Source organism: Medicago truncatula, chromosome 4 (genome assembly GCF_003473485.1).
Source record: "Medicago truncatula cultivar Jemalong A17 chromosome 4, MtrunA17r5.0-ANR, whole genome shotgun sequence".
Classification (NCBI taxonomy): Eukaryota; Viridiplantae; Streptophyta; class Magnoliopsida; order Fabales; family Fabaceae; genus Medicago; species Medicago truncatula.
The window spans coordinates 49,960,265-49,975,840 of NC_053045.1; the positions used below are offsets into that span (position 1 = coordinate 49,960,265).

Sequence of the window (15,576 nt, forward strand, 5' to 3'; positions counted from 1 at the left end):
CTTCATAAACAATCAAATGTAGGGGCCGAAGTTCGAACCAAAAAATTTAATTCTCCAAACTTACGGTGTTTGAGTCTAATATATAGGCCAATTGACAAAAAAAAAAAACAATTTTCATAAAAATTTATAGTTTAAAATCCTTAAAGAACGTCAAATACTCTGAAGACACTCATTAATATTTTTCTTATTTCTAGGAGAAGTTTTTCAATTGTTATTGCTTTCATATTTCACATAAAAAAATAAAAAAAAAAACTGAAACTTGTATTTATTATTGCTGAAATACCCACAATACTCTATATTTCCTCAAATGCTAATTAACTTAATTATTACTACTGCTGCCTGCTTGTACCTAAACGGTTTTCTGTTTTAACTGATTAATTAACTGCAGACAGACAAAGGTATTTTGCTTAAAAATCAAATTTGCCCAAAAAATGGAAAAAAGATGACAATGTCTGTTCAGAGTGGAAGCTGTAATTGCTATATAAAATATTGAACAGTTTAATACTCTTTGGCTGGACTCACGTGGGTTGGATGATCAGGGACCGTTAAGATAAGTCAAAACCACAAAGTCAGGATCAGACGGTAATTACGCAGAGAGTCCAGCCAACATAGACAGCCTAGTGGGCCCCACTCACAGAATGGTTCCCGGCTGGAAAGCATGTGGCACTTTTTGCAGGATCCGACCGTTGTAACGTTAATTACGCCGTTGCCATTGTTTGTATAAAACCAAAAGAGAGAGGAATGGGCCCAATCATCAACCACCAAATTCATTTAATTTATCAAACACTCATATCTAGTAGTAGTTATAGATTATGATTAATTAATCTAATGTAATTTAGTGAACCAATGCTACCGTGCCAAGTGCAACAGCTACAACCCTTGAAACCTTTCAAAATCTAAATTTGTAATGTAATAGTGAATACTAAGTTATACTTATACCAGTGTTTAATGAAAGTTTTTAATTATCAATACTCCGTCCGTTTTTAAATATAAGTAAATTTTACTTTTTAAATTCATTCAATTAATGATGTATGTGGTCTATATTATAAACCACATACATCATTAATTGAATAAACCTAAAAAAAATAAAATTTAATTATATTTAAAAACGGCGGTAGTACACGTTAAGTTTGTGGGTGAAATATCAAAATTTGATCTCAATAATAAAACAAACATACATACAGGACATAAATAAAAGGTTAAGTGTGAATAAGCTTGGTGTGAAGGATTGGTTCATTTAGATACACAAAATCTAATTTTAGTAGATTATCAATGAAACTTGTATATGCCAAATCAACACCAACCATACATCAACATTGTACAACATTTTAAGTGCATGATTAGAATTTGAAATTGACGAAATCACGATGACACCATAATTTTATTGAAGTACTAGAGTGTGGAACAAATTCCTTACCTTTCGCATATGTTTGTTCGTGCATTGACATTGTGCAGTAAATGGAAGTTTAGATTTTTCGCTCCGTGAAATCATGGTTTATACAACATCGGGATACAATGATCATAATCATGGCTCGAAACATAACAAACATTTCACCTATATATTTTTTTATGACTATTCTCTATCTCTCTCTCTTAATCTACGATGTTATCTCGTCAAATAACTTTTATCGGAATCATCACCATATCTCTCCTAAATACACTAAAATTACCAAATCTTACGGTTATAGTTATAGAATCTACTTCCTCTAAATTGTAGATTTTGCTGAAATCACAAGAAAACACATCATAATTCCGCTAGACTCACCAAAAATAGAAACAAATACTAAACCACCATGTTAAATTTCAAACCTACCTTCCATTAAAAAAGGGTAATTTTATAAAGATTGTGATTGAGTATAGACAATAGTCAAATACAATTGGTATAGTATGAACTGTCCTTAGGCTGTCACCATTTGAAGACATTCACTCATTCACATTCAGCTCCATCATCCATCCAGTGTCCACTCTAGAACACACCTTTTTTTACACCACAGCTAAAAAGTAGTGAATAGAGACAACCCTTCCACACACCACTTCTCCAATCTCTCTCTCTCTCTCTAGAACAAGAAAACCACCTTCTTTCTTTCATAGTCCTTTCTTTCCTTATAGACACAAAAAAATTGATAATGTAAATCAAATCACATAAAAGGAAAAAGTCTATTCAAAACTTAGCTAAAAAATTCATCTTTTGAGTCACTAGAAAAGTTCTACATTCAATGGCTTCTTCACCTCTCTTCCTCTTTCTCATCAACATTTTCTTTCTTCTCACACTCTCTTATGCTGAAGATGCATTTGTTCCCTATGAGTTTGAGGTCTCATACATCACTGCTTCTCCTCTTGGAGTACCCCAACAGGTTTTTCTTCTTTCTCTTACTATTTTAGGAAATGGATTTGTTCACTTTTTTAGTAACTCACTTTGAATTTACTAAAGTTTCAAACTTTACTTTCAGATCTACATCTAAATAGTAATGTTATAGTTAAACTTGAAAAGGGTTTGTGTAAATGTAACTAGTTATATTAAAAAGATGTAAAGGTTTTTTTTGGTAATGTTTTTCATTGTTTGTGTAGGTCATTGCTATCAACAAACAGTTTCCAGGTCCTACTATTAATGTTACCACAAACAACAATGTTGCTGTGAATGTCCACAACAAATTGGATGAAAATCTCCTCATTCATTGGTAGGTTGTTTTGTTGCTGGTTATTAGATGTAACCAGTGTAACTAACTGTTTTAACCTGTGAAGCATCGGATACTGACACCGGACACAACACATACACTGACCTGCCGACGCAACTAAAATTTTGAGATAATCACATAAATTCAGTGTAATTATATGTGTTGGTGTCGGACATGGTGTTGGACATGACACATGTCAACGCCTAATCTGAGGAGTGACCGTGCTTCATAGGTTTTAACTAACTATTATGTCTAATAACAATTTTTGTTTAAAAAGTTGAAAACTCAGGTTTTGTTGATTGAGCTAAAAGTTTATGTATTTTTAATTTTTTATTGGTGGTTGAAATAGGTCTGGGGTTCAGCAAAGGAGGAGTTCATGGCAAGATGGTGTTCTTGGAACAAATTGTCCTATTCCACCAAAATGGAACTGGACTTACCAATTTCAAGTGAAGGATCAGATTGGAAGTTTTTTCTACTTTCCTTCACTTAATTTTCAAAGAGCAGCTGGTGGATTTGGTGGTTTCATCATAAACAACCGACCCGTCATTTCGGTTCCTTTTGATACTCCAGAAGGGGACATTGTTGTTTTTATTGGTGATTGGTACACGCGCAATCACACGGTTAGTTTTGTGTTTTTTGAGTTGAGTTTATGATTCTGTGTTAGATTAGATTGGATGTTAGATGAGTTGATTAAAGTTTTTTGTAATTAATGTAGGCTTTGAGAAAGGCTCTAGATGATGGAAAAGATCTTGGCATGCCAGATGGTGTTCTCATCAATGGGAAAGGCCCTTATAGATACAATGATACACTTGTTCCTGAGGGCATTGATTTTGAACAAATTGATGTCAAACCAGGTAACTTCTTGAAATAAACTTAACTTGAATTCTCTGATTTTTTAGTTATTTATTTCAAATACTGATTTGGATGTTTTTTGTTTGGTTTTATGATTAATAATAAATACAAGAGAAGTTCCATGTGTGACTACAAAGAAATAAATTTTAATGTCTCTTGTATTGTATAGAATTTCTCTAGACATGGAAACACAATATCACTAGCTAATGTATGATAGCTGTTTTGCTTTTAGTAAATTAAGATTAGGAATTCAAAGTTTCTCTAATGTTGTGTTTCTTTATGCATGGAAACAAAAATAGATTTGTAAGCACTCAAAGTTTTCATCTATGGTCTTCATATACCTTAGTAATATCTGTTTGCAGAGTACAAAGTGTGTATGTTAGAACAATGAGTTCGGATAGATGTGAGCTTGGTGTTATGACATTCTTTATTCTTGATAATGATTTACCTATCAAACGTTTCTAATGTTTCTTTGATAATTTTTAACAGGAAAAACTTACCGACTTCGTGTACATAATGTTGGAATATCAACAAGTCTGAATTTCAGGATTCAGAACCATAACTTACTTCTAGCAGAGACTGAAGGCTCATATACAGTGCAACAGAACTACACTAGCTTAGATATTCATGTTGGACAATCTTATTCTTTTCTGGTAACCATGGATCAGAATGCAAGTTCAGATTACTACATTGTCGCAAGTGCCAGGTTTGTGAATGAATCACGTTGGCAACGAGTTACTGGAGTCGGTATCTTGCACTATTCAAATTCCAAGGGGAAAGCAAGAGGTCATTTACCACCGGGTCCAGATGATCAATTTGACAAAACTTTCTCAATGAACCAAGCAAGATCTATCAGGTCTCTTCATACTTCAGTTCTATAGAATTATATATTATCTTGTCTCATTTACTTACGCTTCAGTTTCGAGCAACTGTCTGAAATTTGTCAATAAGTTATCAACTTTGTAAGTCATTAGGTCTCATCCATGTTGACATATTAAATATGTTGTAATCAAACTTTATACTGTGAAGTTCCACCAATGCAGACTATATAATTGAAAAATATTAGCACTCATTTTTGCAATTATGTGGTTAATCGTGTAGATGGAATGTATCAGCAAGTGGTGCTCGTCCAAATCCACAAGGATCTTTCAGATATGGTTCCATCAACGTGACAGAGATTTACGTATTAAAAAATAAGCCACCAGTGAAAATCGATGGGAAGCGGAGAGCAACACTTAGTGGTATTTCTTTTGCCAATCCTGCCACTCCAATCAGGCTTGCTGACCATTACAAATTAAAGGGAGTATACAAGCTTGATTTTCCCACGAAGCCTCTAACCGGATCTCCTCGGGTAGAAACATCAGTAATCAATGGAAGCTTTAGAGGATTTATGGAAATTATACTCCAGAACAATGACACCAAGATGCATACTTATCACTTGAGTGGATATGCATTTTTTGTTGTAGGGTAAGATTCTATTCCATACTTGCATGATGGTACACTTTTACATGTTTTAGCCGTCAGTGACACTCAAAACTTGATCCATTGACTGCAGGATGGACTTCGGAGATTGGTCTGAGAATAGCAGGGGTACATATAACAAGTGGGATGGAATAGCTCGTTCTACAGCACAGGTATATTTTCTGTCTTAGAATGCATATCGATCAAGCAAAGATTTACTTGTTTTTAACGAGCTTGACATTCAAACTTCACTCTTTTATAACAAGCGAGCAACCTATTTTTTTTTTCATAAGCCAAACTCATATTTCAAGCGTTTGACTTGACTAAACTCATTTACACCCTTGATTTTAATCATTGACTTTTGTTTTGTTTTTAATAAAGGATGAAATCTAGTTCCGTTGGTCAAAAGAATTTATGGTACTACATCAAAATGAATCACTTTATCCAGCAACTTACTATTGTGTTTACTACATGTCTTTCATATGACTGTGTCTTTCGTATGACTTTGTTATAACTGCTACTGAATGATGATTCCTACAAGTTTTATACACAACTATTTGATTCCCTTGCCGCTTGTTTAGGTTTATCCTGGAGCATGGACAGCAGTTTTGGTCTCCCTTGACAATGTTGGAGTTTGGAATCTAAGAACAGAAAACCTTGATTCATGGTATCTTGGTCAAGAAACATACATCAGGGTTGTCAACCCGGAGCCTACTAACAAGACTGAGTTGCCGATGCCAGACAATGCTCTTAAATGTGGCAGACTTCAGCATTTGCAAAAGTATGTTACTTTATAATTCTTCAGTATGTTAAATTAAAAGTATATTACATTAAAGTTGTTAAATTTTGATGTCAATTTTCTTGTTTCAGGCCTCAAAAAATTATTTCATCTGCTTCAATCAATGGGAATGGGCTGAAGTTGTTATTCACTTTGGTGATGTTTGTATGTGCCATAATCAACATTTTCCAGTAAAAGCACATTGTAGATCATCCTCTCTTAATTAGTTGATTGCGAAGAGTTTGGCTTGTTGGTGAGATTTGTGGTTGAATTCTTAATTTTTTGGTTAGTCTTGTTTATATCTTGGAGTGATTTTGACTTGTATTCTTGTTCTTAGTTTAATCTTCAGTGGTTCCCAGTTTAATTATTTGGGACACTTGTAATTCTTTTAATGCCTATAATTGTTGTAGTAACTACCAATCACATTCTTGATACATGAAACTTGCCAACACCGTTTCCACTTCATACTTCCTTTATCTTAAAATTCTTGATACATGATGAATCTTGCAGTGATTTTGACTTGTGTAATTTGTACATTAGCTTGTTCTAACTATACTTTTTTATTAAACTGTTTGCATACATATTTATTGTGGCAATGTCGCTGCAACCTATTTTCCTGCATACATATTTATTGTGATAAAGTTTGAGTAAACTCAATTAACAAATTTAGAGGCATTAAATTTCCAAAGCAATTTTCGTAAAATAGCATATAGCATTATTCTGTTTTTTTCCTCCCTTTTTTTTTTTTTTTTTTTTTTTACAAAAAAATTATTATTATTTTTAAAATATATTTTTTTTTTTTGTAAAAAAAATAAAATCTCAGAGCCAATGATAAAGTGACATGTGTCCACACTTAACGTTTTTTATTAAAACTAACGGAAACCTAACAGAAGGGACCAAAACGAGACTAAAAAAAAACTTAAAATCCTCAAACAATCTTTTTTTTAGTTAAGGGACCAAAGCGATACTAATTAAATAATTAAGGGATCAAAAGAGCATTTAAGCTTTATTTTATTTACGGTGACATATCAAGGAGATAACACATGCAAACTACAAATAAATGCAGACTTTCAAATAAAGAGTATAATTAATTTTTAAAATTATATCTTGCTTTTTTAAAATATTTTTTTATCAACCCTATTTAGAATGAGGATTGCAGTTTTTATTTTTATTTTTATTTTTTAAAAGTTATAAACAATTATGCTCATAAAAGAAATAATGAAATCAATAATTAATTGTTGATATTGTAAAACTATATATAAAATGTAATATTAATATGATTTTATATTTTTTTGATCAGTGTAAAATGATTTTATATTGTAAATAAAGGTGATGGAGTAACTATTAAGGGTCTGCTACATGAACGGATCTTGTCGAGTGTAGCACGCCAATTTCAGCTTTTTATACATAACCAGTACAACTGAGTTTTTGAATAAAATTTAAATCTTTTTTAATTTTGTTTTGATACAAAAAGTTAAATCTTTATTAAGTGTCCTTAATATAAATATATTAAGTAAATACTCCTTTACTCCCCCTGAAAATGGAGTTATCTTCAAGAACTCCAATCTTGTCTTTAAGGAAATGAAGACGAAGGTTTGGTGAGTCAGCCAACTGGTGGCTTGTTGGAACATGTGAAACATATAGTTTCTTTTAAGCAACTAGATCACGGACAAAATGATAATATATATTTCTACTACCACATCATCTTAATGAAAATAGAAAATACAATTAAATATTGCCAATACTGCATGCTTAGTTAATTGTATTTATAGTATTCATGATGAAATGACTCTATAAATGTTAAACGGTATTTTCGAACAGTGCTGCTATATGCAGCGAAAGAGTTTTCCCGAAACTCTCACGAAGCCTTCAATTAGAGTAAATGTTGCAAAACAGTATTAATAATATAATCCCTGATTTCATGCCAATCATGGTGGTGTTATGTGAGTAAAATACACTATTCTTGAAGCTACATGTAGTAGCATTATTCATTTTCGAAACACCATATTAAAATTGGTCAAAACTGAGTTTTTCCCATATATTTTGGCATAACAAAAAAAGTCATTTTTTACTTGTAATTTAAGACAGATAATATAACAGAAAGCACAAAATAATAAATATAATGAAATTCCGTCTTCAACATCCAACGCATTTACGAGATAGAAGCTCAGTTTGGAGTAAGATATTAGATAATAGATATGGCCATAACAGGCAAATTGGAGTTCTAGAACTTAAGATACGGCAAAAACAAAATAAATATGACGTATTTTTAGTTAAGAACCATACAAAAAGTATCTAGAGAATTGTACCTAAGTTTTATCTAAGTTTCAATAAAACCGAGATTTTAGCAAAGCCCAATGTTGTTCTTCCTTTTTCAAATTGGGCTTTATTTTTCTCAACAAGGCTGTTCTCTTAGGCTTTCATCTCAAGTCATATGATTGTTGAGGTTTGTTCTCCCTCAGCATATCTATTTAGGCCCCCTAAAAATACGAAAATAATCTTTATAAAATGTCCGGTAGTTAAATACCGGAGCCTCCCGTAGATAAACACCGGTAGTTAATTTTATTTTTTCACATTTTGCACCTCCAGCACATTTTCAAATTTGCACATTTAGCAAATTTTCACATTAATATACATATACTAATATCTCTATATTAAGATATAGTTAAATGTGCATATAAATCGACTTTACACTACCAAGAAAATAAAAAACTAAATCTTTAGACAAAAAACACATTTGAAATTAGTCTCACACCTTTGTCATATTAAAGAAAACCACTTCTAATTGGTGAATGTTACAAGCCATCAACAATGTAAACTGCACAAAATTTCAATAATTTCTAACATGTCTTTGAAATTTCTACTCAAGCTTAAATTTCTAATATGAATTGAACGTACAATAGCCTTTGCTTTTCAAACTACCGTATGTACTAAATGTACAAATTTGAATATGTGCCTTCGGTATGTACATACCAGAGGTGCAAAATGTGAAAAGTTAAATTGAACTACCAGTGTCTATCTACCGGAGGCTCCGGTATTTAACTACCGGACTTCTTATAAAGGTTATTTTTCGTATTTTTAAGAGAGCCTAAAGAGATATTGAAGGGGTCTAAAAAGCAATCCTCATGATTGCATGATGACTAGTGCACTTATAAACCTCAATTTTCCGCAATCACATACTATCTGCTTTCATGCAGTCAGCAACCTGTGACCATTCGATTAAGATTGGAAGGACCAAAACTCAACTAGATTTTGATTTTCTTTAAAAACTGTAACATAATTACTTAGCTTGACGGATCCTACGTGAATGACTAGAGTTAGTGACCACGATTCATGTACATATATAGTTGAACAGAAAATTAATAATTGATTTGTGGTCTCTTCTTTTTATATGCACGTGATTTGTCTCATAAAAAGCCTGTGATGCACGGGCAAAGAGTCGAGCATGTTAACATGTTGAAGCTAAAGGAATGAAATATTATTGCTTTCTTAACAATTAACATAGTATCCCATGCTTTTTGGAGGTCAATGAATGAATGAGAAAAGTAAAGTAACATGGAGCATTTTGAAGTCATTTGTGGAATGTGGGGTAATATATGTGCTTTGTACATACTATTACAACTTTGCTACGCAATTTCTTTTGCGGGGTATCAAAACTAAATAGTCTTTGCCACTATCTTGTACAAATTATTTTTCTACATGTTTTCTAAATGCACAAAAAAAAGGTATTATATTGGATCCCCAATTAAGATGATTCGGAACATTATATTAACTGGTAGGGTGCATACACGCTACCAGCATGTTCGTGGGCCGTGGTAAACAGTTTCATTAGTACTACTGACTTTTGACGGTTTTCCTAAGAAACAATAACATAAACAGTTCTACATGCATATCTAGCACAACTCCTTGAGTTGTCGGAATGATTTTTCGAGATCAATTCGAATGATTTTTCACGGGGTAAATAGCAGTACTACTCATGCTTTTAATATGGAGGTGGTATACGAACATTTGCCACATTTTTGTGTACATTGTGGGATTATAGGCCATAATGTCACTAAGAAAGATGTCACGACGACATCCAAGAACTAAATAACAATTATTTACTTGGAGAAGGCTACAGACACACCTCCCACAAATATTAAGGTACCACAAGAGGTTGACCAACTACTCATGCTTGAGCAATCGATGGAAACATCGATTGTTCAACTAATATCGAGGTCTGCTAAAGCTACTACTTCATTTTACTTTGCCTTGAAAAGTTACAGATGAAATTGTAGATGGGATATTGGCACATCAGGGCGGGCTGATGTTAACGCTCCATTTATTTTGTAGCGTATCATGCCAAGAGAAGATTCTCATGATGGCATTGGTAATGAAGAGAATTGATAATAATATGGTCTCGATAAAAGAAATTTTACAATTAGTTATGTGTTCACACTTGCTGGAGGAGATAGAAAGTTAGTTATCTAAGTTACAAATTGTTGTAAATTTGTTTATTGTAGAAGCTGAGTAAATGATTTTTATTAGGCTTGCAATGCAAAAGTTATTGGAGAACTAATTAAGTAGAACCAACATAAAATTACTGTGTATTGTGAGCAAATAGACTATCAAAATAATGATATAAACCCAATAATGATAACTTTGTATCAAATAATAATTGGGTAAGTGACTATCACAATACACAATAATTTGGGACAAAGTTATCATTATTTGAGATCCAATAATGATAACTTTGTCCCAAATAATGATATAAACTATCACAAAAGTAGCTTTAATTATAACCGGGAGATTGTAAAGGATATAGACCCAAATAATGATTCAAACTCAACATTATGAGTGATAAATCTACTTTTTTGGCAAGATACATGTCCATGATGCATGCAAAGTGGAAAGTTGGATGCATTAACAAAGTTGCAAGAAGAATGAGATGCAAACGACATTTTGCACACTTGTGTATAGCTTGAAAGACAAGTGGCTTGTTGCATGTAAGGAACTATGGTTTGCCTCTCCTATAAATAGCAAGTTCGTTTGTTCCATTTCATTCATCGCATCAAGTAGTTTAACAACATGAACTAGAGCTTGTTGAGAGTGAAACGAGAAAATGTAAGGAGAAAATATAGTTTCTCATGTGAGATTCTCCTAATGTTAGCATCCTCTTATTTCAAGAGAATGGATAATTTCTCTCTTTGTAATTTGAGAGAGGAGGCCTTGTAATTTCTATTACTTAGTGAAACTTCTTTACCCTTGTACTGTTGTGTTTCCCTTTATTTATTGAGGGATTTTTACGTAAATATCGTGTGGTATCGGATAAATTACACTACCATAAATAAGTGTGTAAACACAAGAGAACTTGTAACTAGAAAGCAAGGCTATAATTATTGATTAGATAAGTAACCAGCTACGGTAGTACTAAGGAAATTAAAGGACATGAAAGTTCATAAATTAAGAAAAAGCGAATTACATGCATATGCAAAAACCCAAAAGAGCTACCTAGTGATAATGTAGTAGTCCTTGATTATCAACATAACATTATATTATTAAGCCATATAGAGATTGATGCATTAGTAGGGCGAAACACCAAGATTTGCTGAAGCATAAAATCCCCCATCTTTCATCAGAATCTGATCATCTCCTTCCTGGATAAGAAAGAATGATACAATAAACTCAAAACAATCAGAAATAAAAAAAAGTCATGAATATATGCATTATTATTTGTCTGAAACATTATTCAGCGAGAATAGGGGTATATATATGATATGATAATTTACCTGCTGGCACACATTTGTCTTCTTCATAGTCTGATCAGGCATGAGACCAAAGTGAATGTGTGGGAAGTGGGCCCACTGTCACACAGAAAGTATGTCACATATCAAAAGGCAGTCCAAAATGAACTAGAAAACCATATCATTCATTTTGATTTGTTGAAACAGGGCAGGGAAATACCATCATGGACTTAAAAATAATTGGATTCTAGTGATCTAGACTCACATGACCTTTTTTTTATAGATATTTTACATATTTTAGGTATTTTTTTGAAATATACATATTTTAGGTATTAAAATGCATTCTTTTTCTTTGTGAAAAATGTCAACACAGAACATTGATATGAATAATAAGCCGAGCATGCAAACCTTAGAAACAAAAAATTGATTAATCAATATTTTTATTAAAATCTTATTACTCCCTCCGTCCCGGATTAACTGAGCCATTTGCTCAAATCACACATATTAAGACAAATGTATAAATGAAGGAGAGAGAAAAATGGTTTTAACTACTCTTGTTAAGTATTGGTCTATTCTCCACTATTATAAATGCAAAGTGGAATATATTGAATTGGAAGTGATGAAAGTAGTATTAATTATAGTTATAAAGGGAAAAAAATAATTAATGATGTATTGAAAAGTGAAATGACTCATTTATCTTAGGACACTTTTTTATTGAAAATGACTCAGTTATTATGGGACGGAGGGAGTGCATAATATTTTTTGAGAGGTATTACATAAATTTGTATGCACAAAATTTTAGATTAAATGAGACACACTAATTAGACCAAGGAGAACCATCAACTTTTGAAATGAAATTTATGTTTGATCTATCAACCGAAAATTCAGATATTGAACCTAAGTCACAACTAACAATTAGAAGAGAAGATCCAACATCTAGGGTTATTAATTTTATTTAATATAACATTTTTATTTATTTATTTATTTATTTATAAGTTAAGAAGAAAAGAAGTATCATACATTCTTGGCAGCTGCGCTGAAGGCTTCCCTGTGGGTTATATCAGGATTGACAGACTTAATGCGTTGGATCTCGTCCCTGCAGATGGACCGTATTTAGATTTACTTCACACTTTAATAACATTAACAAGAAAATTTAATATTATATATCAGAAATTGAATATGAAGTTAAAAAAAAAGTACAATGGTTTTAAATGACTATACTCACTTGATGAATCGGTTGTATGCTGAGGGAACTCTCTGTCTTTTCTCTGGAGCTGGACATTAACACACCGTTATCATATATATCAAAATCACTTCCTGTTATACTTTCATTTAGTTGGAAATTTTCATTTATTCAACCTTTCAATTTAATTAATCTGTTGCCTATTTTTCATGAGGTATTATTGCAACTGTCTGCAATCTATGCCTTATGATTCAGTTGATACTTATTACTGAGTGTTACAAGCTTTAAACAACTACTATTCCGGGGGAGAAGAAAAGTACCCTATCTTTTTTCTATCCACCACATATTTTCCAAATTTCACATATATAATAATATACAAATTTTTTTAAACATACAATATTTACCTAAGTTTGCTTTCATCTATATATATTGGTGCTTGTACCGAGAAATTAGCAAAAAGGACATTAAAAAAAGAAAAACACAGCCTCGTGAAGAAGGGCTGTGCCCTAAAATTAATAAATAATTTCCAGTATTACAAACTGTTCTATGATAAGCTAAATTAAGGTGAAAATATTCTATCTTTTGATGTAAGCCTGTCATTACTTATAGAGACGTTATAATATCTTTTAGGGCATGCACACTTTAAAGTAAGGAATGGTTTAAGGTAATGTCGAGATGATGCCATAAAAGACTTCCTTCCTTTTACCAAAAGAAAGTGGAACAAGACCAAGAGTACCTCAACAACACTGTCCAATCAATAGCAACCACATAAAGTAAAGATTTTTTTTTTTATTTACTATTTTTTTGAGTAATTAATTTATTAATTTTTTTAAAAAAAAGCTTATAAGCATATTATACTAATTAGCTTTTCCCATAATTTATTAATTTGATCTCAACATCTTTTATTTAACTAAACCAACCTTGCTTTCAAGTAAAATAATAATATTTTAGAAGATGAACAAAATCATAGTAGTGACCAAAAAAACCATCGTTTTGATTGAGGGAAACCTAAGTTACTCAAACAAAATAAGTATAGATAATGAATCTCACGTCTGTTTATGATTGGTGGGCGTGGAAGCTCATCAGCTACAGTCCTAGTAGGAGGCATAGAGAAATCATTTGGTGCATTTATATGGTTCATCATAAAATTTGGAGCTGGGTTTGGCATCTCCTCCTGCTGCAAGGAAAAAAAAAATCATCAACACCACAAAAGTTATACTTAATTAGAACTTAGATGTAAAGTAATTAATGTATGGTATATAAAATGGTAAGAGTAGAAAAGATAAGAGGGAAAAAAGAAAGTATAACCAGAAGGTTATGATGAGTTGGGGAGAAGAAAGAGTGTCCCAAATGAAACTGATTAGGGGATGGCAGAAGTAATGCACGCATGTTGACTGGAAGCAGATTAGTGCAATGACCGCATCTCACAGTCACGGTCTTGAACAAGCTTGTGCAAGGAACACTCACCTGAAAAAAGATGAAGGAGAATCAGTTATATTTGCATAAAAGAAAATGGAGAAGAAAAACCCTAGCTAAGGTAGTGTTGGAAAGTGAGAAAAAATAGTGATGTTTCATACAGCAAGGATGGTGTCACAGATGGTGCAGTGGACATAACAAAGTTGCTCGGAAGGAGGGAGGTGGTCCAAGGATAATGTTGTGGTTGAAGAGGACGACATTATATATTCGGTTTGATGATTGGTCTCTTGATTGACTGATTGATTGATAGATAGATGGACAAGTTAACCACCACACCTTGGATATGCTTTTTTTGATTATGTGTTGTGAAAGAAAGGTGCAGAGAGACAGTTCATTAGATAGAATAGAAAGATTGAGAGTGATATATATAAAGAGCTTGTGTTCTATTCTATTTCTTGTCTTCTTAATTAATAAATACTAATAAACATAGGGAACCATATTGCCACGGAACCCTTTTCTTTCTCTCTTTCTTTATTAATATTGCTCTACTTTATACATCAGTTTTTATCCATATGCATCTATTATATATATATATATATATATATATATATATATATATATATATATATATATATATATATATATATATATATGATGTATAATATACGATATATAAATTAATTAACAATTGATTGGTTCAAGTGACAAGCGATTTAGATATCTTAAACAAGTGGTTAGAGGTTCAATATTTGATTGTATTGTATGATTGAATCCAATTAAAAAGGGAAAATTTAGCTTATGTATTGCTTAATGACGATGGAATTAAATTTAGTACTTGTAACATGATAACACGAAAAGAAACTAGAAATAGGTTAGAGTAACACAATCAATTTTATTTTTAATTTTAGATTCCAAAATGCTTGGGTGAGTTTTAGATACAAAATTATTTTATTTTTATTGTTTGAAATTCAAATGGAACAAACTATTTTAATAATAAACCTCAACATTATTTAGGTACTAAATAAACTTAATATAGTTCATGTAATTTGAAACTAGTGGAAGAGTGTATTGAAAAGTGTATGTTGATAGACGTGACACATAACAAAATATCTTTTGGTAAATATAAATCTCCTAAAACTTTTTTCTTCAAGAGTGTTTATAATATTAAGGGACGGAGGGAGTATTACTTCAAAATATTAGTCTAAGCAATGATCAATGTTATATATAACAAAGGTTTGTTTCTCGAACGCATCATGGTGTTGATGTGTCACAGTTTCAAATAAATTTTATTTTCGTATTTCAAGATAACCATGGACACTACAGAGCGGTTAAAGTCCGACAATCTATTAACACCGTTCGTAATGCATTCAAGATACATGATATGCAACTACTTTATAGAGAATATCTTAGTTTACCAGGAAATAATGCATATTAGGAATTTATAATATCATGTAATCAACAATAGTTGGTCCATAATCCTAATATGGA

General features: G+C 31.9%; 2 protein-coding genes across 5 annotated transcripts; one reads left to right on the forward strand and one right to left on the reverse strand.

Moving 5' to 3' along the window:
• Nucleotides 1–1,869: 1,869 nt before the first annotated feature.
• Nucleotides 1,870–6,259, forward strand: LOC11426347 (monocopper oxidase-like protein SKU5). The gene is made up of 9 exons (XM_003608712.4): nucleotides 1,870–2,354; nucleotides 2,569–2,678; nucleotides 3,025–3,295; nucleotides 3,391–3,529; nucleotides 4,017–4,383; nucleotides 4,629–4,994; nucleotides 5,083–5,161; nucleotides 5,570–5,769; nucleotides 5,859–6,259. The coding sequence occupies exons 1-9, from the start codon at nucleotides 2,217–2,219 to the stop codon at nucleotides 5,959–5,961; spliced, it is 1,773 nt and encodes a 590-aa protein (XP_003608760.1). The 5' UTR covers nucleotides 1,870–2,216; the 3' UTR covers nucleotides 5,962–6,259.
• A 4,857-nt stretch (nucleotides 6,260–11,116) lies between these two features.
• On the reverse strand, nucleotides 11,117–14,607 carry LOC11410996 (axial regulator YABBY 1). Of its 4 annotated transcripts, none has more exons than XM_039832620.1 (7): nucleotides 14,250–14,607; nucleotides 13,981–14,139; nucleotides 13,723–13,846; nucleotides 12,715–12,757; nucleotides 12,510–12,585; nucleotides 11,535–11,609; nucleotides 11,117–11,402 (listed from the first exon to the last, which is right to left on the reverse strand). In XM_039832620.1, exons 1-7 carry the CDS (start codon nucleotides 14,346–14,348, stop codon nucleotides 11,328–11,330), a joined length of 651 nt encoding a protein of 216 aa, XP_039688554.1. In that variant the 5' UTR covers nucleotides 14,349–14,607; the 3' UTR covers nucleotides 11,117–11,327. The 4 variants fall into 4 exon arrangements, with proteins under 4 accessions (XP_039688554.1, XP_039688553.1, XP_003608761.2 ...); XM_039832619.1 differs by having other exon boundaries at nucleotides 13,723–13,849; nucleotides 14,250–14,600; XM_003608713.4 differs by having other exon boundaries at nucleotides 12,715–12,763; nucleotides 14,250–14,599.
• Between the last annotated feature and the right edge of the window lie 969 nt (nucleotides 14,608–15,576).